Source organism: Populus nigra, chromosome 11 (assembly GCF_951802175.1).
Source record: "Populus nigra chromosome 11, ddPopNigr1.1, whole genome shotgun sequence".
NCBI classification, from domain to species: Eukaryota; Viridiplantae; Streptophyta; class Magnoliopsida; order Malpighiales; family Salicaceae; genus Populus; species Populus nigra.
In genome coordinates this window covers 4,914,711-4,940,185 of record NC_084862.1, presented here as the reverse complement: position 1 = coordinate 4,940,185, position 25,475 = coordinate 4,914,711, and the positions used below count along the sequence as shown (strand labels likewise).

The 25,475-nt window shown below is 31.4% G+C and overlaps 2 protein-coding genes across 2 annotated transcripts; one reads left to right on the top strand and one right to left on the bottom strand.

Annotated features, from left to right (window-relative positions):
- The first annotated feature begins 4,933 nt into the window (after positions 1–4,933).
- LOC133706208 (protein HSH49) lies at positions 4,934–10,283 on the top strand. The gene is made up of 5 exons (XM_062131687.1): positions 4,934–5,089; positions 5,175–5,386; positions 5,663–5,843; positions 5,954–6,077; positions 9,596–10,283. Exons 1-5 carry the CDS (start codon positions 5,056–5,058, stop codon positions 9,633–9,635), a joined length of 591 nt encoding a protein of 196 aa, XP_061987671.1. The 5' UTR covers positions 4,934–5,055; the 3' UTR covers positions 9,636–10,283.
- Positions 10,284–11,423: 1,140 nt separating this feature from the next.
- Positions 11,424–16,184, bottom strand: LOC133706201 (TMV resistance protein N-like). Its single transcript, XM_062131680.1, has 5 exons — positions 15,497–16,184; positions 14,023–15,115; positions 13,583–13,888; positions 12,392–13,489; positions 11,424–12,285 (listed from the first exon to the last, which is right to left on the bottom strand). The coding sequence occupies exons 1-5, from the start codon at positions 16,012–16,014 to the stop codon at positions 11,689–11,691; spliced, it is 3,612 nt and encodes a 1,203-aa protein (XP_061987664.1). The 5' UTR covers positions 16,015–16,184; the 3' UTR covers positions 11,424–11,688.
- Between the last annotated feature and the right edge of the window lie 9,291 nt (positions 16,185–25,475).

The window sequence follows — 25,475 nt, the reverse complement described above, 5'->3', positions numbered from 1 at the left end:
CCTCTGCGATTCTGGGTTGATGCCTTTAGCACAATCGCTTTTATCATTAACCGGTTGCCCACACCATCTCTTGATGGCTTGTCTCCTTTTGAGATTCTATACAGTAAATCTCCCACTTATTCTAATTTTCATCCTTTTGGTTGCCTTGTATTTCCTTACTTACATGACTATGCTTTTCACAAATTAAGTCCTCACTGTCGTCCATATGTCTTTCTTGGCTGCAGTATATCCCATCACGACTTTTGTTGTCTTGATTGTTCTATTAATCATGTATTTATTTCCAAGCATGCTATTTTTTATGAACTTAATTATCCTTTTCAAGGAACCTCTTGCTCTAGGCCCCTGCTTAACACCCCTGTTAGTGCATTCCTTGAGCAGGCTTCCATTCTAGTGGTTGAACTACCGACACGACCCGATCCTGTACCACGTTCATGTGGATCTTGCTCAACTGACCCATCTATTAGTTTTGTGCCTCTTTCAGGTTTGCAGGCTCTCACTGCTGAATCCATTGTCTCTTCAATATACAAAAGGTTGTTACAATTAGTTAAGAGGAGGAATTATAAGGAATAAGAAGTATATATATGGGATTGTAATCATTTACTAAGGGGTAAACAATTATAGTCTATTTTTTTCTTCTCTCTCTATTTTTTTTTTGTAACTACTTGTTAAGGTTAAACCTTAACATTTGGTATCAGATCTAGTTCTAAGGATCAAACTCTGATAAGAAATCATTGAAAATGGTGGAAAGTAATAAAATAAAAGTTGTGGAGGAGTATTGTCATAGACTTGAAGATTAAATACAAGAAATTCATCAAGAACTAGGGGATCCCATGACTAAGAACAAAGAATAATGTTTAAAGTAAGGCAAATAGATAAATCTACAAATTAAAGCATTAACAAACCAGTTTCAAGTGTTTTTGGCCAATCAAACAAAAGAAAAAAAAGACTAGTGTAAGTGCAAAAGGATATATGGCTAATTGGTTTAATGAAAGAAAAATGAGAGTCAACACTAGTTCAGATATAATATTATTCAAGTATAGGAGCTATGATCACTATAAAACTGGGTATAATATAGCATTGCTAATAGTGGATCTGTGAATATTTATAGGAGACAATCCAAGATGCTGGTTGAGGAAGTGTATGAAGTATTTCAAGCTTACCTTTATTCCTGCCCAATAATGGGTAAAACTAGCATCATTATACTTAGATGGAAAGGCAAAACTTTGGTTTGAATGATTTATAAACAAAAATGATTATTTGTCTAGTTAGGAGGAATTTTCATAGGCTATACGCAAAAGGTTTGTTAGCATGGATGATATTGTGGAAGAATTTAACAAATTGTTGCAAGAAAAGAATGTGGAAGAATATGTGGAGAAGTTGAAAAAATTAAATCATTGATACATGTACTGAATCCTTCTATATATAAGTTTTATTACGTATTTAGTTTCATTAGTGGTTTCTTCTCATGTCTCCTAATACAAGCATGTCTGAGTCAGCTGAGTCTTTTGTATGTAAAGTTTATATTTTTTATGTTGAGATTATAAAATGAATTTAAACAAATAATGAATAATATAAAGTTTAAACTAAGTGTCATAATGCATTTAATATTGAAAATCATTTCATGATGATATTAGATCTGAATGGTATCCTTTTGAAACCAATCAACAATTGCATGTGAGTAATGTTATACCATATAAAGTGTTATAAATAATTAAATCAAATATTTATGTTATTAAACTACCTTTAGACTTTAGTATTATCTCTACTTTTAATACAAATGACCTGATTATATAGAAATTGTAACATCCTATCCATGATGATCCTTTTGACATCCCCACCTTATTATCCTTATCATTGGCATAAAAGAAACATATTAATGCTACTTTAGATGCACAAGTTGTTTTTACCAGAGATGATGAGATTCAATGAATCCTAGTTTATGAGTTAGATGACTAGATTTATATTATACTTGGATTATTAAAAAGACATCACAACAACTTAATCATAATCTTTAAGAGCACTATCAAAGCCATCTTAAATTACACTCAACGGGGTTGAGTTTCTCTAACTCTAAAAGAGTTGGTGGGGATACTGGACCTAATACATAGTTTATGCACGCATATAATCATAAATAATGGAGAGTATCCCAACATATTGAGAGATTGAGCTTTAGATTTTTTTTAAAAAAATATTTAAACTTTTAGCTAATTTTATTAATTAGACTTTATTTATTTTAGATAGTTTTATATTGTGGACTAAGCCTATATGTAACTCTCTATACATTACCTTAAGTTATTACTAATTTGAAAAATTGCAGAGTTATAAACTTTTCCAACCTCTTTCTTTTTTCTTCTTTAACTTTCTTTTCTTTTTCGTTGGCTTATTCTACTTAACTTCCTTTTGTTCTTTGTTCTTTGTTCTTTTCTTAAATCTTTATTTGTTCGATGTTAGATACAATACGTGTGGACTCTTGGTTGATAAACTCAAAATTATCTTTGTGTTGTAGCTATTTTTTTTTGTTTTTGATTCTTTAAAAGATTCATTAAACCTAAACTTAAATCTATTTGTTGAGTTTGAAAATCATATTTGAATGCTTCATGAATTTACATCAAAATCTATTTTTTTTTATGAATTGAGTTTATTTATAATTTTAAATTGTAATTTAGAATGTTGTTAAGTTTACATTGTGTTAAGGAAAGTGAAATTTAGGAATGAAGTTACAGTATGTTTGGTAACTATTAGTTTTTGTTTTTTTTTTAAAACAAAAAACACTATGATAAAAGTTGATCACATTATTAAATGTGCGTGTCTACTATAATCATAATTTTAACTATAAAAAATATAATTAACCCACTCCACTTGAATTCTCATATGCAAGATTCATATTTTAAAGTAAAATAAAATAAAAAAAGTTAGGTGAAAAAGTGTTTAAAAATAGTTTTTTTTTAACCAAGATAGTGGAGTTAGTATGTGATTGTCTCTTACCATCACGGAAAATTAATGGACAACACCTCATCCACCTATTTTATAAAAATAAAAAAAAAGATGGTAAGGCATAAGAGGTTATCCTTGTAAGCCCACACACCTCGCCTTCTATTTCATGGGCTAAACATTTTGGCTAACCTAGACCCAAACACCTAACTCTTTTTTTATATTTTTTCTTTTCATTCTAATTTAAATTCATCAGAATAAATTCATCAGAATTTTTTCTAGATATTATTTGATTAGATACAATTTGATTTTTTTTTTCAAATAAGGTTATAACATTTTTTTTATAACATAAACAAATACTTATTTTTTACAACTCTTCATCATGATAATTTTTTCTAAAACATTATTCGGTAGCTTTCATACGCATGTTAATTTTTATTGTCGTACAACTAAATAACAAAATGGATTAAAAAAAAGCTATTAAACTTAACTGGGTCTATGATCTAGGTCGTGATTTTGATGGGTTAATCTGAGTTGGTCTGATTTGATCTAAAATGTTATCGTTTTAGTGTATAAAAAGAAATGATTAAAATGAAGTTGTCTTGAATTTTTTTAAAATTAAAAAATAATTTTAACTAGGTCGTATTCGGATCTTGGTGACACTCCCAAAAAAATTCTTGCACAAACCCACAAACTGTGTATATTCTAATATTTTTAATACATTCTCATCAAGATTATCATAATTTTGGTAAAAAGTGCCTAGTAAAAAAAGGAATGTGTTGGTAAGATAAAATGGTTTTATTGCTCGTTTGATATTGTGGTAGTTGTTACTTTTTAAAGTGTTTATAATTTGAAAATACATCAAAATAATATTTTTTTTTATTTTTTAAAATTTATTTTTGATACCAGCATGTCAAAATGAAATGAAAAAATATATATAAAAAATTAATTTGAAGCAAAGAAAAAATTAAAAAAATTTAATTTTTTTTAAAAATAGTTTTGAAACACTAAAACAAATAAGTCCTTAATTAGAGAAATGCTTTTCTTACCCTTATTTCATACCGTTCAATTTTTTATATTTATTCTGATTTTTTTAAAATAAAGAACATAAAACAAAAGAATTATATTTCTCTATAGACAAAAATTAGGAAAGGAGGAATCTTAGTAGCAAATCATTTTGTTTAAATTGAATTTAAATTGTTACTTTTTTTTACAAAAAATATATTTATTGTTATATAATTAAATACAAAAATTTAAAGAATTTCTTATAGAACAAAATTAAATATTTTAATTTGCATTTAACTTTCTGCTTCCCAATTTAATATTAATTAACATCAATAATGTTTTTTAATATTTATTAGTATATATAATTTTTAATTTGTTTTATTAAATTAACACACAAGTTTTTACTTAAAAATTAAAAGTTTATTTGATTCTAGAAAAATATAATGAAAACACCTTATTTATTTATGTTAAGAAGAATTCATTTGACCTTAGCAAAGCACGGTCAATTAACTAGTGATACTTTTTTGTATTACTGTGTTTCTATTCTAGTTATAATAAAGTTTATATTTTACTATAGAGGGTGTAGTTGTTATTATTTTTTAAAAATTAATTTTAATATTAATATATTAAAATGATTTAAAAATATTAAAAAATATTAATTTAAAGTAAAAAAATACAAAAATTTTAAATATTTTTAAAAATATTTTTAAAACTAAAAAATAAATTGGACGAATTGCACGAGAAAACATTTGTTTCTTGATATTCGTGGTTGAGCAGTAGTAATTATTTGGAAGTTTAGTAAAATTAACTTTTTAAAGTTTTTTTATTTGGCATATATATATATATATATATATATATATAACATAAAATTATCTTAGAATTGTTTTTAAAACTCTCTTGTTTTAAGTGAAGAAAACAATAATTGGAAATAAATCGACGTCGGAAATTGAAGGCAATTTAAGGGTTAAGATAAATAATATAAAAGATAGAAGGACAATGTTGTCTTCATATTAACTAAAAAAAAATTAAAATAATGCGGCTATAGCCACTCCAGGAGAAGCTGAACTTGAAAAGATATCTTGCTCAGATCCAAAACCACAACAAGGAGAAGAGAGCGCCATGTCTGGTCCCTCGAGCTGCAGCATTTACATCGGTGAGTTCTCTGCTATTGTTGCTTCGATCATGTGATAAACCATTGGATTATGTCTTAATTAGATCCTTAATTACTATTTGTACAGGTAATTTAGACGAGCGAGTTAGCGACAGGGTTTTGTATGACATTCTAATTCAAGCAGGCCGTGTCGTGGATCTACACATTCCTCGAGATAGAGAAACTGATAAGCCCAAAGGCTATGCTTTTGCCGAATATGAAACTGAAGAAATTGCCGATTATGCTGTCAAGCTATTCTCCGGCCTTGTCACTCTCTACAATCGCACCTTGAAATTCGCGGTGTGTACTTGTCTTCCTTTTCCTTCTTCCTTGTCGTCCTCAAGTTGTAGACCAAATCCTGTCTTGCTGATCACCAGTTCTATGTGTTTAATTATTATTATTCTTCCATGTGATTGTAATTGTTGAGGTTTTTTGAAGAAAAGATGATGGGGTTTGAAAATATTGAAAGTTATACTATTTATCTATCAACCTCATGGAGGCTGGAGCCTTGGCCTGCTTGCCTGCTTATGTTATTTTGGGGTTTGGTTATTGATATATGGTGATTTTATTGAACAGATATCTGGACAGGATAAACTTGCGCAAAATAATTTCAATGGGGCTGTGCCTGCTCCCAATTCTTCTAACAGACAAAGGCCATCTCACCCTGTACCGATTAATAATTTAGAAATCCCTAATTATTCCATGAGGTTGTCGGCACCTAGCAGGGTTTCAGCTTACCCTGCAAATGATTCTCTAGGTAATGTGGCTTACTTTATTTTTCTGTCTCCTATTGTCTTATGTGAAAGTTTGTTATTTTTGTTTCTTTCGTTATTTTCTGAGCAAGTTTTTATCTTTCTTCACTGCTAGCTCCTCCTGGTGTAACAAACCTTTCTAATGGATATGGTTCAAATTCCAATGGCAACAGTAATGATAGTGATCGAAGACTTTTTGGGTCTGCAGTCAATGCCATTAGCCGTTCTAGGTCTCGTTGGTATGATACAAGTAACCCCATGCCATATTCCTACTGATTTTTCAATAGAAGACCTTGTAGGGCACAAAGTCTTATCTGTCACACTGGAAAGTCTCTTTGGTTAATCAGTCAGGTGTAGTTTGTTGTGAATATGTAGAAGGTTTGCAGAAAATGATTTCTTGCCTGCTGTCTTTCGCCTCTAATAGTCTGATTGGATGAGTGTTTGTTTCTTCATTTGCTCGCTTTGTTGTTGTTGTTGTTTTGTATTCGGGGACAGTTTATTCAGCTAAAGTGGATAGTAACTTAAACCCCAACAGCTAAGTTCTTCCCCATTGCTTTATCTACCTCCTCTCTCTTGGATGGTGTTGGCCCTTTCAATATTCTGTCAATTCATTTATACTTTTCCCATTTAACAGGAGGAGACAAATGAGGGTCTAGAATGGATATCTAGTGGTCTTATAGCATCCCACCACAAATAATTAAGAGAGAGAGAGAGAGATTAGTATCAATATGTGATAATATTGTATTAACTTCAATTCTCGGGCCATGATGTCCAAGATTAAGCTAGTTACTGATTAGATTGTTTATTGCACATGTTTTGTTTAACCTTTCATCATGTCCTACCTGTTGATTTTCTTAATAATAATAATGACTTTTCGATATATTCTGAATTAACGGGAATTGTTTCTTCCCATATATAACTGCTTCTGATTTGATATTTGTATGCAACTGTTTTACACTATTAAACCTAGTTCCATTTTTATTAACCAGAAATGTTTTTGTTGTTGTTGTTGTTGTTGTTGTTGGGATGCCTTATTTGCTGAAAATTATCAATTCAAGATGTACTTCATCAATTATTGGCTAAAACTGTTTAGAGTGATGCTTGTGAGCAAAATAACCATTATTAAGAAAATCATCTTGGTTCGTAAAAAAAATACCTAGCCCACTGTGGGGGTGTTATTGATATTGAAGGTGCATTTGTTAAGTGCCTTCAGTCTGAAAAAAGCGTCAACTTGATGCGTTCTTGGGTTATTTTGATGTTTTTCAAAAAAAAAAAAAAACATCAATTTGATGCTTTGTCAGCCTAAAAACTCTTCTGAATGCATTTATCAAACTCATTACTCATTACAAGCTTGATTCATGGCTGTTGTGTCTGACTTGGTTTGCTTAAAAATGCCACCTGTGGTTTTGTAATGTTTTTCTTTTCCTAGATATTATAATTTGCATGATACCAAATTTTATTGTTACCCAAGTTACATGGGCATTTCCTGAATCCATGCTGGCTGTTGAAATTCAAGTGAGAACTATTTATTGGGGCACAACAAATTTGTTTTCTATTTGAGTTTTCCTTAAATTTAGGGTGTTCGTACTTTGGAGTCCTGGACGAGTATGCAGCTTGTCTTGTAAATTAATGTGTGTTCTGTTTTCCCACTGTATGGGAAAAGCATCAAAAAGATGTTTTGGAAAAAACTGGTACTTGGCACTGTTCATGTTGGGAAAACTGCCCACCATAAAAACAGAAGTGTACATGGCTGTTGATTTCGGTATTGTTACTAATCCATGGTTTGGAAATTGGAAGGGTGAGTTACTTACCAGCTGGGTTGTATGAGATCCGGGTTATCTAACCTGAACTCCTCAACCTTAAGGTTTGCTGCTGGAAGTTTTTCTTTCCTATTCTCTTTTAAGTAGATATAGGCAATGATTTTCATTTTTTTCCCCAGAAAATTCGGCATTTCATGAGAAACTCAATTTTCTCTGTATACTAGTTTGCACCCTGTTGAATTTAGGGGTATCTTGCTTGCACAATCAGCGTTCTTTAGCCTTCTAATTAAAAATATGGTTTTTCTTTTGAGCTTTGACAGCGGATCGATATGGCAAGTGAGATCTCAATTAGGGATTTCAATGATTTATATCTTTTGGTCCCTAGACTGTCTTAGAATGCTTGGCATCTGATCTTCCTGTGAGACAACTTGTATCATCATTAAAGCTTAGGTCGGCTGGCATGTTGATTCTTTTGGTCTCCTTCAATTGCCCCTTGATGTTGTAGCCTTTTCTGAACTAGACTTTGCTAAAGAGCCTTGCATTAGATTAACCCCTGGCAGAAACTTTTTAGAATGAGATGTGTTTTCAAGTGTAGTCCCAAGTTAGTGGCTGCATTATTATGTTTAATAAGTAAAACACAGTGCATATACGAAAATATAATCTGCATAACTGAAAATTTCTCACTCAATTGTTGGTGTATGTTTGTTGTAAAGTAGTGAAGATTCTTGCAAGAACAAAAAAAAAAAAAAAAGCTATTGCATGCTTAGATTCTAATTTTATCGTGTTGTTCTCACTCTTGTGTATACTTTAGGTGAGATTGTCATATATTTGTGAGTGCATGCTATTACAATTTGCCTATTTCATTTCTGTCATCATTTTTTCAACGTGTACACAGTGTCTGGTTTGTTTCAAGTATGTACCTGACTTTAATTGTCTTTATAAACCCTTGTTTTTTCTGAAAGACATTTATTGAGCTAAATGTTTACTATGAATAATATATTATTCTTTTCCTCCTTTATGAAGATATGGTAAATTTAAAAAATCTGGCTTGTGCTTTAGCCCGGACCTTGCAATCTAACCTACTGCTCTAAAGAAGAGGTGGATGATCGTTCTTTGATAGCTTAATGCTAGAAAATTAAGACTTAAATTATACGCTGAGGAGGATGGATGAATAATGAATAAGAAGGAATGGGATAGACGAGTTGTAGATTGTTTCATTGGATGGACATCTATAGAGGACTTGTGGATTTCTTTCTAGATTATATGGAATGGAAGATTTAAGAAGGCACGAATGACTTGGACATTTTACTCCCAACCAAGAGATGCCTAGATCTTTTCTCCCCATGTTTAACAAAGTAGATGAAACAGTTGCTTTTCTTCTGCCTCTTTTTCTCGCTTTTCACTTCTGTCCACTTCTAGCCCTGCATGCTGCAGAGCATGCAAAGATCTTGTTGTATGAGGTTATCGTTACTTGAATCCTGGAGACCTGGATATATTTGTCTATGAAGTTAGATGACTGGCATGCTGACCTTTGATTTGGGTGTCTAATGAATCAATCTTTGGGACAATGGGTAATGCACAGTTGTTATTCCTGCTCCACATCATTAACTGAATGTTTCTGTTTTGCTGTATTCACAATTCACAAGACCTATCTTTAATCTAGATGAGACTATCTGCTGCTGCTCCCCTGCAATTCTCTAAATTTTGGGAGTGGAGCTATTGTCATTGTTTGATGTTGGGCAGAACAAATTGAAATACTTCCATATGGTGCCTAAACATGTACTGCATCTCAGACGCTTCATGTTCCCAATGCACGCTGCTGCCCAGTATCATTATCTTCTTTGGCTCCATCCTTTTTACCCGATGATCTTAGAAAAACAATGATTGATTATGGGAAGTACTGACCAGTGTGCTATTGTGATATCATACGATGCGACCCTATCTAATCCTGCAAATTGTTTATGGAATTGATGACTTCTCTTTCCCTTTTTTGCAAGGGAGCTAGAGAATCTGTCGCCATCTACAATTGCTGGATAAGGCCAAGAAACAAACAGAAATTGTGGTTGCTCAAAGGAGTTTGGCATGTATGGACTAGGCAGCTTTGGCGTGCTGCTTTTGGGAAAATCCTTTTGGACATGGGAAGTATTGTGGATGTGTTAACAATTCCCATACATATATAGCATTTGATTAATTTCACTGGGAATATGCACGTTGGCCCAAAACAATTCTATTCCTCAGAGACTCGGGGGCGCTGACGACAATGCAAATGAGGATTTTCTTGCTTGCTGAAATAAAGATGCTTCGGTGGTCCACGTTTCATAACTGGTCATTGTAATTCTGCTCCAAGCCTCCAACTCGCAGCTGTGCTTCCATATGTAGATTTGACCTCCATAGTAAAGGTTTGTGAGTGAAACTGTCCACATTTTCCAGGGGAGATCTTTTACTCGCAGGAAATCTGAAGCTAAAAGAATTTATAAGATCTATAATGGAAGAATTTCAAAAATATGTTGAAATGAAAATTAAGAAGACTAAGAGCGGAGAACAAAGCCATATAGAGATCTCGTTCTGTTCATTTCCTGTTGCTCCAAGAAGAAACACGGAAGTGTACAGAATACAATTTTCTCGGGATGAATGTTATTCGTAACATGATAGATCTAAATTTTATGGCAGCATCCTCTTGGTTTCCGAGATGTTTGAACTATGGATGTAGTTTTTTATTTAAAATATATAAAAATAATATTTTTTATTTTTTTAAAATTATTTTTAACATGAACATATTAAAATGATCTATATATAAAAAAATTTAAATAAAATAATAAAAAAATTCCTTCTAATTTGTATAATTCGGAAAGACAATGATAGAAGTGAAAAAGCAATTTTCAATAGATCAAGGATTAATCAGAGGGAGGAAAACGATTTGACTGAAGGGTAATAATAATATTTAATTAATACAAAAAGGCATATATGTACTTGATTACCTTAACAATTATATATATAAAAATTTAATGTAAAAATATCTAAAATCACCTGACCCTATGGTTTAAATTTTTTGACCCCAAAGACATGTAAATTCACTACACACAGACTTAAGTTTATAATTATTTAATTTTAAGGGTAATTATATTATTTTATTATGCAAAAAAAAAACAGCTATACTTCCAAAAAAAAATTAAATGATTAATGCATTATATATAAAAAATAAAATACCCCAAAATAAAAGCATGTTGATTTTTTTAGAATGACAAAACAGTAATTTTATTATTGTAGTAAATAGAAAAATATATCTATGATATAATGAAATTACATTCCCTTTTAGTTTTTTTTTTCTATTAGCATCCAACCTTTTAAATGCACAGCAATCCTACTCAATAAAAAAAAGTGGTGTGATAACCGTGTAAAATAACCAATTTACCCTAAACTTTAAATCTCACACACTAGTATTTATTTATGTGAGCCCTATATTTTATAAAATTTTAAGCCAATCACCCACAATATTCATTTTGATTACAAACTAGCTATGACAAATTATTTTTCTTCAAGATAAACAATTACAATTTTATTCAGAAATAACTTAATTATATAATTCAACACACATGTTTTTTAATAATTTAGAAAGGGACTGAATTACAGCTAGATAATACATAAGGACTTGATTGCACTAATGTGAACCATAAGGACTATACCAAGATTTTTGCTGAAAAGTTATTTTTGTCTTCTAAACAATACCTTTACGTTTAAAAAGAACTATTTTCAAACTCAAATCTTTAACTTTTAGTTACAAAAAATTTAAATCTTGAAACACTCGTATCAGATTGTAAAGTGGATCCAAATTTGATATGAATAAACTCTTAGTGATGAGACCTTTCATTTGCTAATGTTTTCGTTGCCATTGGTAGCAGTCAAACCACGACGAAGATCAATAATATATAGAATTTATATTGTTTGTATATTAGAAGAAGAATATACCACCTACGGTTATGAACAACTTCTGCTATGAATTTGGAGAATGAATTACAAATAATTTTAAACTAGGAAATTTAGAAAACATACCTGCCGCCATGAGTGTAAGCGCATGCAAGTGCAACTTCTGCTATATTTGTTTCAGCTTTTTGGTGGGGGGCTGCTCATCAGAACTAACACTTCCGCTGGCCTCTCCACCATCATTAGTATGACCGAGTCGTTTCACCAGGGCGCCACCAGATTCTTGAAAACATTCATCAACACCCTCGAAAGTTGAGTTCTCATATAGATTTGTCATCCGGTTTAACTCTTCAACATCTTGCTGGTATACAAGACGAACTCCACACTTGATCACCTTTGTTTGAGAACAGTGGTCTTCAAACCTGAACCTAACGTGACGGTCGAATCTTTTGAAACGAGAAGGGAAATACAGAAACCAAAGGTGATCTGACAAAATCTCACACGGTTTCAATCTCACATAAATGCTTTCCGACTCATTTCCATCGCCGTTAAAGAAACATTGCATAGGACTTCGAAATACGTTAGGTGGGAAATCAGGATATCCCAAAGAAGCACATAGAGCATATCCCAACCACTCATCATTTTCATGGGAATGGGGAGGTGTTTGTACACTCACTGATGATCCCTCACTCTGATGGCTGAACCAAGTTGGAATTTCACTTCCAGGAATAATGACACTAAATGACTCGATTAAATTAGGAGGGCCCTACAGCATAGAATGCAAATTGTTAGAGAAAGAGACACTAAATGACTCGATTAAATTAGGAGGGCCCTACAGCATAGAATGCAAATTATTAGAGAGAGAGAGAGACCTGAAAGCATTTTCTGAGCAGGGTAGGAAACATGTTATTCCAGCAATCACTCTCAGACAATCTCCAGCAATTTATAAAGAGATATCTCAGATAATTCAATTGGCATAGCTTTCTTGAAAATTGCATTTTTTCTAATGATGTACAACCGTTGACTCTGAACTCTTCGAGGTTTGATGGAAGTTCAGGGAGTGATTGAAGCATCTTGCAATCTTCCATGCGAAGAAATTGAAGTCCTGAAAGTTGATCGATGCTTGTAGGCAGGCTAACAAATTTATTACAGCTTAGATCCAAATGCCTTAAGGAGGACAAGTAGCCAATATCATTGGGTACTGCTCCTTCCCCAAGATTGCAATTACTTAGATCCAGCTTTGTTAGAGAAGATAAACCTGATAAAGAAGGTAACACCAGAGTTGTTGAGGTTGCTCTTCTTCTTGGCATCAGTGGAAACATTAAACGCTGCAAAATATTTGTGGTGGACCTCGAAGATTCCGCGCATCCATGAAAAGACAATTTTTTAAGATTCTTCAGGGAAAAAATGGAGACTGGTGGTTCTCTTATGGCAGTTCCACTAACATCAAGCTCGTTCAGACATTCCAACTGCCCCAAATTCTCTGGCAGATTCTCAAGTTCAGAGCAGCCAGATAGATGGAGAGTTTTGAGGGACTTTAAACCATTTATGCTGCTTGGAAGACGAGCAAGTTTCTTACAGTCTTTGAGGCTCAATGAAATTAGGCCAACCAAATATTGTATTGATAGGGGCAGTTCTTCAATGCTAGTCTGATCTAAACAAAGCTTCCGCAAACATTTTTTATTTCCCACAATTTCTGGAAACTCTTTCAGTTTTGAGCAGCCAGAGAGATGAAGTTCTTCTAGCAACTTTAAACCACTTATTCTACTTGGGAGACTTGTAATACTTTTGCAGTCTATTAAATTCACATAAATCAGCTTATTGTGATGACCAATTGATGAATGGACCTCAGACAGCCTTCGACAACCCTTTAGAATCAACCTCTCAAGATTCGGAATCCCAGTGAAATCAGGGGTCTTGGTTAAATATTCGGAGTAACTGAGATCCATGACTATCAAACTGTCAAGAATCTGCTGTCAAAATCCGAAGATAAAAGCAAATAGGTCATTACTTCATATTTATTTCAAACACAAAGTCTGAAATCTCTAAACTGATGATGTTACCTTATTTCCAAGCCAACGTTGTCGCAAGTTACTGTAACACATGTGAACTTCAACAAGATTTTCTGGCTGGAAACAGGATGGCAAAGATTTTGAGGGATAATTACGCCATTCAAGAAACCGTAACTCGTTAGACAGATATTCCGGTCCTGAATCAAAGCATGCATTACGAATTCTGAGCAACCTTAGCCTGCTCATTTTTGAGAAGACTCCCGTGTTCCATGCTGACCTTTTGGTTTTTAGCATTGTGCCTTCCACATCTTCTGGGTTATGCCAGTCCAGGGCTATGCTTTCTATTTCTTCTGTCCCCTGCCATAAAAAAGCCCATGGTGTGAAGTGCAAAATGCAAATTAAAAATATGATATATGAAGTAGAGGTCATTAAAATCAATTCTATCAGCACAATGAAAATTTCTGGGTAAATTTCTATATATAGCTGCTTACCGTGTTTTTCCCGAGCACATGAAAGACATCTTTACTTGCCCATAATCTACTACGCCTTCCCGGCTCTGCAGTAGATTCTTGACGAACAACTTCTCTACCCATTGCTTGTAACAAATCATGCATCGACAATGTATCATTTGACACACATATGAGAGATTTATCTTGGAGAATTTGTATTCCATAATTTGCATGAAAACCACATTGGTTAAGTATCCTTGTTACTTGATCTTTATTCATCCCCTTAAAGAAACAAGCAATATCTAAGAATATTTTCTTCTCTAGTTCCTCTAATCCATCAAAACTTATTTTTAGAACATCCATGACGTCCCTATTTGGAATTTCATTTAGTCTCTTAATGAAACTTTCCCAAAAATCCATGCTTCTGCCACAGAGAGAAGAACCCAAGACTCTAGCAGCTAATGGAAGGCCCCTGGCATGGCCTAGAACACTTTTGCATAGCTCCCAGTAACCTTCTATTGGTTGGTCTTTTTTGAATGCTTTTCGACTCAATAGGACAAGAGCATCATCATCATTTAACTCCTCGGCCTCATATATACCATCCACTGCATGTGTACTCAACAAATTCTTATCCCTACTTGTTATGATTATTCGGCTCCCTGGAAGAAACCATTTCCAGTCCACAGCCAAGAAATGCAGCTGTTTTAGATTATCTACATCATCAAGAATGACAAGCACCTTTCTATTTTGCAGCCTGTTCTTTATCTCAGTGATTCCTTTCTCTGGATCCCATATCTTTGGGCTCTTTTCCCTTAGGATCTCAGAAAGAAGTTGCTTTTGTAATGGAACTGCCCCATGTTTCTCAAAACCTTCTCTGACATTTGCAAGGAAGCAGCTACCTTCAAATTCACACCTAATCTTGTCGTAGACCACTCTGGCAACGGTGCTTTTACCGATGCCACCCATCCCACAAATCCCAATAATGCGAACATCATTTTGTCCTCCGAATAACATATCACTCACTACTCTCACTCGAGAATCTATTCCAACTAAGTCTTCGCTGACACTTGAGAATGTTTGACTCAATTCGTAATCTATCTTTTGAACAATTTCTTCAATTATTTCTGACTCGTTCCTGCAGCAAAAGAAGAAACAATAGGCAATCACTGTGGGATGAGGACATCAGAAAAATCCAAGCATGAGATTCCTGTGTTTAAAAATTATAATTTCATGACAAAAAAAATTAGGCCAAGCCAGAAATTGTAGAAAAATGCAAGACGTTCAAATGTGATAAACACAAACAGGACAAGAAGCAAGGTCTGGATTCTGAATAGGATCTAATCTAGGGCAAGGAACTTATTAGGTTGAATAGATCAAACACTTGTCTCTAGCCCATTATCTGGAAATTCATACTTCCAAGTTCAAATTCTCTATCTTCCAATTTGGAGGCTATAACCTGGAAAACCGGTAAAGATTTTGAATTGCATAAGCCAAATATAAAGTGAATAAACCTAACCTGTTCTTCGAAGTCCATCCAGATAGATTGGCTACCTGTGTCATAGCAGCCCTCCATTTTCTAACCTTGTCTATGTTCTCTCTGTACTTTTCTTCATGTTTTGCAAAGTCATCCTGAAAGCTCCCTGTTTGTTTCCTCACGTCTGACGGGTCAACATCATAAAACACAGGAAAAATCTTCTGCCCTTTTTGATCACCACATTCTATAATCTTAGCCAGTTCATCTAAGCACCAAGATGAAGAAGCGTAGTTCTTAGAAAGAACAATGACTGAAAACATTGACTGCTCAATTGCTTTTAAGAGCTCTGGTGCGATCACTTTTCCTTTCTCAAGCTTCTCATCATCCTTGAAAACAAGAAGCTTATATCTACTCAAGCCACTGTATAAATGACCAGTGAATTTCTTGCGGGTGTCTTCACCCCTGAAACTCAGGAACACATGATATGTCCATTTACAGTTATTTTGGGTAGGAGAAAAGGGTGGAGAGGTTGTGTTGCATCTGGAGCTTGTTGCAGCCATTGATTATATTAAAACTGACACAACCCTTGCTTGATTGTGCCGATCTGTAGCTATTAAAACTGATACTGCTCTGTTTCTAGCTGTATATGTAATGAAGAATGGAGGCTTCTGTTGTCCTTCCCACCACCTTTCTTGTTAATCATAGTCTTTCCATGATCCCTTCTTGTTAATCTCCGTCCGTTTATAGGGGTAGTCGTGTCGACAAGACAAATTCTTTACCTGGGTTTTGCCGCCGCTCAAATATATTTTTTTAATAAATAAATTTATATGTAGATTTTTTAACATTTTTTTATTTAATAATATTTTAAATGAAAATTAAAAAGTTTTTATATATATATATATATATATATATTAATAAGTGAAAAAAATATCATAAATAATTACTAAAAATAAAACTAAAAAAAATAAAAAGATATGTGTAAATTAAAATATTTAATTTTATAAGACGAGACATTAATACGGTTGTGTTTGCTAGATTTATTAATTAAAATAATTTTTTATTCAATTAAACAATAATAAAAATAAACACAAATTATTTGTTGTAAATTGACAGATTTGCTGAATTGATCCTTTTTTGTGTTGTAAATTGTATGTGAAAAAAAATAAATTTATACGACGCTTGCAAGTAAAATATTTTTTTCCGTACAAAACAATTGTACAAGCAGGCTTTTTCAATGCATTTTTGTACAAAAAAAATTAAAGTGTAAATTAAAAAACTCATGCATACATGTACTTAAATAAATAAAAAACTATGTGAATTAATAAATGAAAAAAAGTATTAACAATAACTAAAAATAAAATTAAAAAAATCGAATGTGTTAATAAATGAATATTTACCCGATGTGTTTTTTTAATTTTTTTTATTAAAATTAATTTTTTCATTCAATCAAATGATATTAAAAATAAACACACATATTAAATTAATTAAATAAAATAAAAGTGAAAAATAATATTATGTAATGCATCACATATTAGAAATATTATCTAAAAATAAATATTTTTTATTTTTTTAAAAATAAAATTCTTGTATACAAAATGATAAAAAAAATTTTATTGATGAATCAAAATAAGTTTTTCAAAATTAAAATACACGCAACACTATCAAAAACTAATCTTTATCCAAAAAAGGTTAAATATGCAAAACTGAAACATACATTTATTTTTTAAAAATACATAAAAAAAGATGCAAAAAAAGGCAATATTAGAAAAAAAAATTCCTAAGTTGTTGTGGCTTACTCGTTAAACTCGTGACCCGGATCATGAAATTAACCGGGTTCAATATTTTCTTTCTTAAATTTATATTCAACCTTTAACAAAAAAAAATTGAACCTATGACAAACACTATAAACTTAACCGAGTTCAATATTTTTTTTCTTTAATTTTTTAAATTAAACTTGTGACTTGAACCAAGAACTCAGTCAGGTTCAATATTCTTTTCCCTTTAAATTTATATTCAACCTTTCAAACAAAATTAAAAATTAAATATGCACAACACCATAAAAAAACAATTTCTATTTAGAAAATTTTAAATAAGCAAAAACAATCACATATAAGTGATATTAATTGAAATATAAATTTAAAAATTATTTTAAAAAATATATATAAAAAAGATACAAGTAAAAAAAAAGCAATATAAAAAAAAAATTCCCCGATTGTTGTGGATATTAATTGAAATATAAATTTAAAAATTATTTTAAAAAATATATATAAAAAAGATACAAGTAAAAAAAAAGCAATATAAGAAAAAAAATTTCCTCGATTGTTGTGGTTTTAACTCGTTAAATTCATGACCCATACCATAAACTCAACCAGGTTTAATATTGTTTCCCCTTAATTTTATATTTAACTTTTAAAAAAATTCAAAAACTAAATACACACAACGCTATATATGAAAAAAATCTCTACCAATAAAAGGTTAAATAAGCGAAAACAATCACATATAAGGGATATTAATTGAAACATAAATTTAAAAATTAATTTAATATATATATATATATATATAAAAGATACTAGTAAAAAAAACAATATAAGAAAAAAATAATTATCCGATTGTTGTGGCTTAATTCATTAAAACCAAGATCCAGACCATAAACTCAACCAGGTTCAATATTGTTTTTCCTTAAATTTATATTCAACATTCAAAAAAACTTGTGACACGGACCATGAATTCAACCTGGTTCAATATGTTTTCCCTTAAATTTATAGCAAACCTTAAAAAAAAAAAATAGTATCTTTCACAATGAAATATGAGGGGGTGAATAATGTGGTTGCACAATGCTCACCTCACATGTTTTCCCCTTAAATCTATAGCAAAACTTTTATTAAAAAAAAAAGGATGAACAATGTCATCTTCAATAAAACATGAGGGGGTGAATAGTGTGGCTGCATAGTGTTCACCCCACACGTTTTAGTTTATTTAGTAATAATTTATAGTGAAACTTAAAAAAAAATAGTAAACAATGTTGTCTACAGTAAAACATGAGGAGGTGAACAGTGTAGCCGCATAATATTCACCCCACACGTTTTAGTTTATTTAGTAATTATCTTATATCTTTTAGCATTTTTTTTTCCGGTTCAATTTTGCTAAAATATTCAATGCCTACCAAGAAATTAGTGATGTGTCCTGGTTAGGCGATAACATTTAAGTGTTTAATATTATGATAATGGTTATTTGTTAAAGTGTTTTTTTATTTAAAAGTACAGAAAAATAATATTTTTAATTTTTAATTTTTTTTACATCAACATATAAAAACAAGAAAAAAACACTAAGAAAAAAAATAAAAAAAATAAATTTTTTAAATCAGCATTTTCAATGCAATAACAAACTCATCCTTAAAAAGATATTAATTAGAAAGCCAAATTATTAACATATTTAAAGCTACTATTATCATCTAAGGTATCTTAACATATACGCATAATAAAAAAGTACACGAGCAAATATAGTTTGTTTTTGTTTTTTTTTTTTGTTCCTTTCCAATACATGTTATTACAAATATTAAACATAAAGTAATATTTACATTATAGCAAAAGAAAAACATTGCTGGAGTTCAAGTTTACGCTAATGTGGAGAGCTTTTGGGAATTTGTGAGCTCCCAAAAAGTCATTTTCTCATACTTTTTCCATGTATATAATGGATTGTGTATTCAATTAGTAGCAGCTATACAGAGATAGGCATTTCAAAAAGATCAACTTGCTAGCATGTCCCTCCTAGCTTAAAAACAAAGCTTATAGGTTAGATCATCAGTTAATTTATTGGTTCTAACCAATCTAATCTATTTTTTCTAATTAAGGTAGTCGATGTTTAGTGCTTGTAAAAGTTTTTTTTTTAATAGATTTGAGGACTCTCCGATATATAAATAATCATTTTTTTAGAGAAAATACAATGATATTTAAAAAAAACTCTGAAAATAAATCTTCAATAAAAAATTAAGATTATGAACTTTTTTTATTGAAAGATTTATAGAATTATAGCTCATAAGTCTTATCTTTTAGTGAATAAAAAGGACTAAAGTGTCATATTGCCTTTACAACATTAATGAAGGGAAATATGTTTGACACATGCATTAAACATGAATAAGTATCTCTTACACATCATTCATGAAGGATCAATGGTAGGCCTCTTTAAATATTTTTATACACTTAAGGGTATAAAGAGATGAGTATCCATGACCTTAACATTTTATGTTAAGGATCATGAGAAAAAACAAGTGAAGTCTTGTGGCCCAATATGAGACTTAGAAAGCTTTGTTTTATATTTATTTAGGTTAGGCGAGATGCCGAGCCCTAGGATGTTTGGTCTAGTAACTTGCTAAACCCATATGTACTTGGACTCAAAATATAGCTGAGCTCTAGGATGTTGGGTCAGGCAGCTTGCGAGACTCACATGTATTTGAACTCAACACGTAGTTGGGCCCTAGGATGTTGAGTCTGGCGGCTTGCTAGACCCATATATGCATGTGCTCAGCACGTAGAAAAAATCAACTAAAGATTTATTTAGCCTCTCAGTAACTATCTTTCCTCTTATCTCCTCAAACTACCAAAAAAATCAAAGAAATTTTAGACACCAAAAAAGAAGATACAAAGAATGAAAAATGAAATGAAAAACTTTTAGTTGATATAAGATAAGAACAAAAGGAATTTAGATGGGTGGCAAATAAACTTCTCAGTAATTATCTTTTCTTTTATCTCCTCAAACTACCAAAAAAATCAAAGAAATTTTAAACACCAAAAGAGAAGATACAAAGAATGAAAAATAAAATGAGAAACTTTTAGTTGATATAAGATAAGAACAAAGGGAATTTAGATGGGTGGCAAATAAACCGCATATAAATCTAAAAAGAAAAATAAATTATATAAAAAACTAAGAATTAAAAAATATTACAACACTATCATTTTAATAGTGAGCGAACTGCAGTAAAACATTGGTTTGTTTTAGTTGTTTTGTTGATTAAATTTGAAATTTCATTGAAGTGATAAAAGAGTGCATTTTGGGTATTCTTTTAATTTTAATGAACAACAGTTTTTTAGTGTTTTTTTCTCCACAAACAATATTTGTCTAATTTGAACATGACACTTTATAAAAATGCTATATATTTTTATTCAAAATAAGATACAATTAAAGTAATTTATTATGAGATCCTTTATTTTCTCAAATAAATAAAATTGTTAAAAAAACACAATTCAATCACTAAGTTTGCTAATGTTAGTATTGCACCACCAGGTGCACACAAAATTTTCTATGCAGGTCAAACACCACTTTTCTCGGTTAATGGTTATTTTATGTCCACACTTCTCCACCAATATCATAGCAACCCCCGTAACCAACGGTAGCACCAACCTCTCCACCAATGGTGTGACTTCACTTTACACATTAAGGTACCGCATCACCATTTTTTATGCTCTATAGGCAAACTAATATGATAAAGATCTATAAATACCACTATATATAAAAGAAAAGCTATTATAAGTTACTCTAAGTAATTCCAAGCTATTAAAATATATACACAAACAACAACACAATAAAAAACAAATCATCATAACAAGACTTCACAACATAGAAAACAGGGTACAAAGCCACTTAATGGCTCTTGCTCTTCTTTCCACATTTTGTTATACTACTCCTTCCATTATTCTCTTACTCCATATATCTTTATCCTTTTGTATTTACTAACTTAAGTATTATAGGATCTTTTAGTTCAATAGGAAACTTGTTTAATGAGAAAGCTTATAAACTTACAGTCAAGGTCATTCATTCCACAACTCAGGATCACATCCTATGAAAATTATAATCCAATTATAAAGTTTTTAGAACTTTATTAGTGATGTTGTCTATGGAAATTGAATAAAAACTAGTTCATTATCTTTTTACATCTTCTCACTCATAAATTTCTTTCCATAATTGACAAGTTTGACACTCTAAGGCACGAGAGGGTAATTGATCTCTTCATCATAGGAGCCCTAGCTCCTTTAGATCTCTAAAAACTCAATAATCAAATATACATGCTCAACAATGTTATTTTAGTTATAAAAAATAGCTTCGCACTCTCTCACTTCTGTAAGGAGAAATACAACACGTATCTCCATTACATGCACTACTGGGTACACATAGACAACTCCAATTCCTTTAAAAACCAGACAAAATAACATACAAGAAAGTAAGCACGAAAACACTCATATTTAAACTTTTTTTTTTTGTAAAATCCCGAGAACAAAAAAAATGAAAAATAAAAATGATGAATGAATGATGAAATGAAATAAAAATAAATAAAGGTAATAATTAAGAAATTAAATATGAAAAATATAAAGGACATAAGGAGTATGGCCCTAATTGTGAAGAAAAGAAAAGAATAGAAGCCAATGTGTAATTAGAAAGAATAGGGTTATAAATGCCTCATTTCTTCCTCTTTCATGGCCGGTTGGGCATAGAGAATAAAATGAGAGGAGTGCAGATTTTTCTTCATCAAAAGAGAGGGAAAAACACCAAATCTCCTAGAACTATACAAACCTAGGACTTCTAAGTAGAGAGGACACCCAATAACAAGGATTTTAATAGGAAAACAAGTGAAGAAATTGAAGAAAAAAGAAAAGAGGGCCAGGTGCAAGCATGAAAGGAGAGGCTAAAATCTTCAACTAAATTGAGCTAAAATTATGAAATTTCTCAAGATATGGACACTAGACTTAATTGTGTAAAACAAATTAACAATTAATTAGAAATTATACACCAATTTCATATTTGAAAATTTAGGGTTCTTGAGTGAAAATTTAGGAAAAGTGTAGAAATTGTTAGAATGAAGTTAGTTGAGCTAACATAAGATGTTCTGAACATGAAAAACATACAAAATTGTTAAAGAAAAATCATTAACTCAAAGGCTTGAGTGGCCGGCCATGTGAGGATTGAATAGGGGAGAAAAGGAATTCTGAAATTGTGTTGATGGACACTTATAATATATGTAGAATGTGGACGGTGAGTGAATGAGGCAAGAAAAATTAACTAAAAAGAAAAGGGAACCTTTGGTTCCCTTAGTCTAAGTTTTGGCCAAGAGCCAATTGAGGGGAGAGAAGAAGAATTCTGGTGTATTATGTGTTTTTGATGCATGAATTAATTGTAGTAGACAACTCACTAATAGGGAAAAGTGAAAAAAAATTGATAATAGAGGACTTCACGAGTTTGATGCGTGTTATATAAAGCAAAGATGAAATTATTAACCATGGATATAGCTCATGATTTCAGCACGGGAAGGATCATAAGATGTAGGAAAACATAGAAAATAAATGTCATAGAAGAAAATAAGAAGTGAGGTTGGCAGAAAACTCACTTAGGAATCGCCGACAAAATCTGAGCAGATTCATCATTCCAGTTCTAAAGGAGATTCAAGCCTCAAAACGATAAAATTTGAGAAACATCTCTCATAGAAATTGTAGCCTGAGATGTTATTTTTCCAATGAATTCAACCTTGCTTGATGTGGAGCTCTAGAGCTCCAGATATAGGTAAATATATGAGGAAAGGCGAGCTGCGACCCTTATCGGCAGATTCGGTAAAAATTGATAAAATATAAAATTTTAGCCGCGATAAGGGTAGAACCTAGTTTCCTACCCACTAAATTTTTCATAACATTGTATCTTGACACCGAGAGGGGATAAACCACATTTGAAAATGAAGTTGATAATATGCGTAATGATTTAAGATAATGAAACACAAATAGTAAATGTTGTTGTTATTGCCTTGCTATTTGCGAAATGAAAATTGAATATAAACTAATGTGGTGTACTTGTGAATTCAAGAGGAATCGCGGGAAGAGTACATCAACAACAAGAGAGCGCAAACCGATCATCGGTGGCAGGTAGGTATTTCACACCTATTCTCTCCTTAGTTGATAGTGAATTTAGTATTCGATTTTATTCTATAATTTAAAACTTGCAAATATGGTTAAAGAAAGGAAAGATATGATGAAACGGACGTTGATCGAAATCTGATTTTGGTTGTGGACTTATAGAATTTGATTCTGAATAATGATCTGTAATGATAAATCCAAAATAACCACCTTTGAACTTGATTAGTCGATCCTGAATAGGGGTGACTAATGATGTTAGCAAGAATTGCTAACGTCGACATAATCTTGATGGAAATATGATAAATGTTGAAACTTGATTAACTATTCGTGTCAAGAATAGTTAATGATACCGATGGATAATTTCAGTATTGGCAATCCCATGATAACTTGATTATCTTCCCAAGAAGGAATCTAATGATGTCAAAAGACCTTGACATCAACATTACCAGAAAAATCTTCAAAGTGAGGTGGAAAGGAATTGATTGACTATTTCAGGTTGGAAATAGTTAATGGTATTGATCAGTTAAGTGCGTGCCAACATTTCCAAGGATTTGATTAGTCGATCCAGGTAAGGGCGACTAATGCCACTAATAAGAGTTGGTAGTGTTGGTAGTGACCTCCCCAAAACCTGGGGCAAGGTAATAAGATGGGTGTACCTGGCGAATGACAATAGGTAATAATTGAAAAAGAAAACCATAAGTGGGTTGTGGAATGATAAGCTCTAGATGTAATAAAGAATAAAGAAAGAGTTAAGTGCAGGTATTTTTGGACAACAATAATTATGTATTATTGAGTAGGTAATTATATATGTAGATACATGTAGTAGTGCCTCTCCATCAACTTTGTTGTATTTTTACTTTTAATATAATTATTTTCACATTTTAATATTGCAGGTCCTTCCCATTCACGCCATGAGTAATATCCTAGGTGTCAAGGTCTTTTTGTATGAATTAGAAATTTCATGTTTCTAATTCCTTTTGTATGAATTAGGAAGTTAGTGTTTCTAATTCTTTTTGTATGAATTTGGAATGAAATGAATGTCAATATATTTTGCTTTAAGTAATTATACAACCCCAATGGTATTAGTATCTTCTTATATTAATTATCAAGACTTAAGATTTCTATTATTTTATGCTTGTAATTTTAATCTTACGATCCATGTTTAATTACCATTTCATTTGTGTTGTAAATTTTATGCTTGGAATTAATGTTGATTTTTATACTTGTGACTAGTAATAATTGTGATTGTGATGCAATATGAATATGTGGTGATTGCAGATCAAGCATGAAATGTGTGCAGGATAAATTATCGATAACTTGAGATCTTTTTGTATAGGGAAGACTCTGTCGAAATTTCGATAAACCTGAAATAAACCAACAAAAAACAAATTACCCACAAATCTTCAGTAGTATAATTGCTTTGTTTGATCCGAGAATTGGAAATGTTACAATGTTGTTTTAGCTATAAAAAATAACTTCGCACTCTCCCATTTATGTAATGAGAAATACAACATGTATCTCCATTACATGCATTACTATGTACACAGACAACTCCAATTCCTTTAAAAGACTAGACAAAATAGCGTACAAGAAAGTAGGTTTGAAAACACTCATATTCAAACATTTTGAATAAGTCACCCCCGTATGGAAAGCATTTCGCAAAAAGTTATATCCACATTAATGGTTGTTTTTGTTATAATCTAATTTTTTTATTTTTTTCATTTCTGTTTTTATAAAATAAAAAGAAAATGAAATGAAAAAAAATGGAATGAATGAAGAAAAATTAAAATTTAGATCAAGACAATACAAATTGAAAATTTTAAAGGTCAATTAGGTTGGAATTATAAATTTAGGAGCTAATTTTGGTAGAAATTAAAAAAATTGATAAGTTTGGGAACTTAATTAAACTTTAAATTAGTTTAATTAATGAAATCGAGAGTTTAATTGAAGAATTGATAAGTTTGGGGACTTAATTAAAACTTTAAATTAGTTTAATTAATAAAATTAGAGGTTTAATTGAAAAAATATTAAAATTCAGGGCTGATTTGGGTCAAAATTGCAAGAATTTAAAATTTATGGACCAAAATAAAAAGATGAGGGTATTATAGGGAGTTTAATTAATTTTCAGA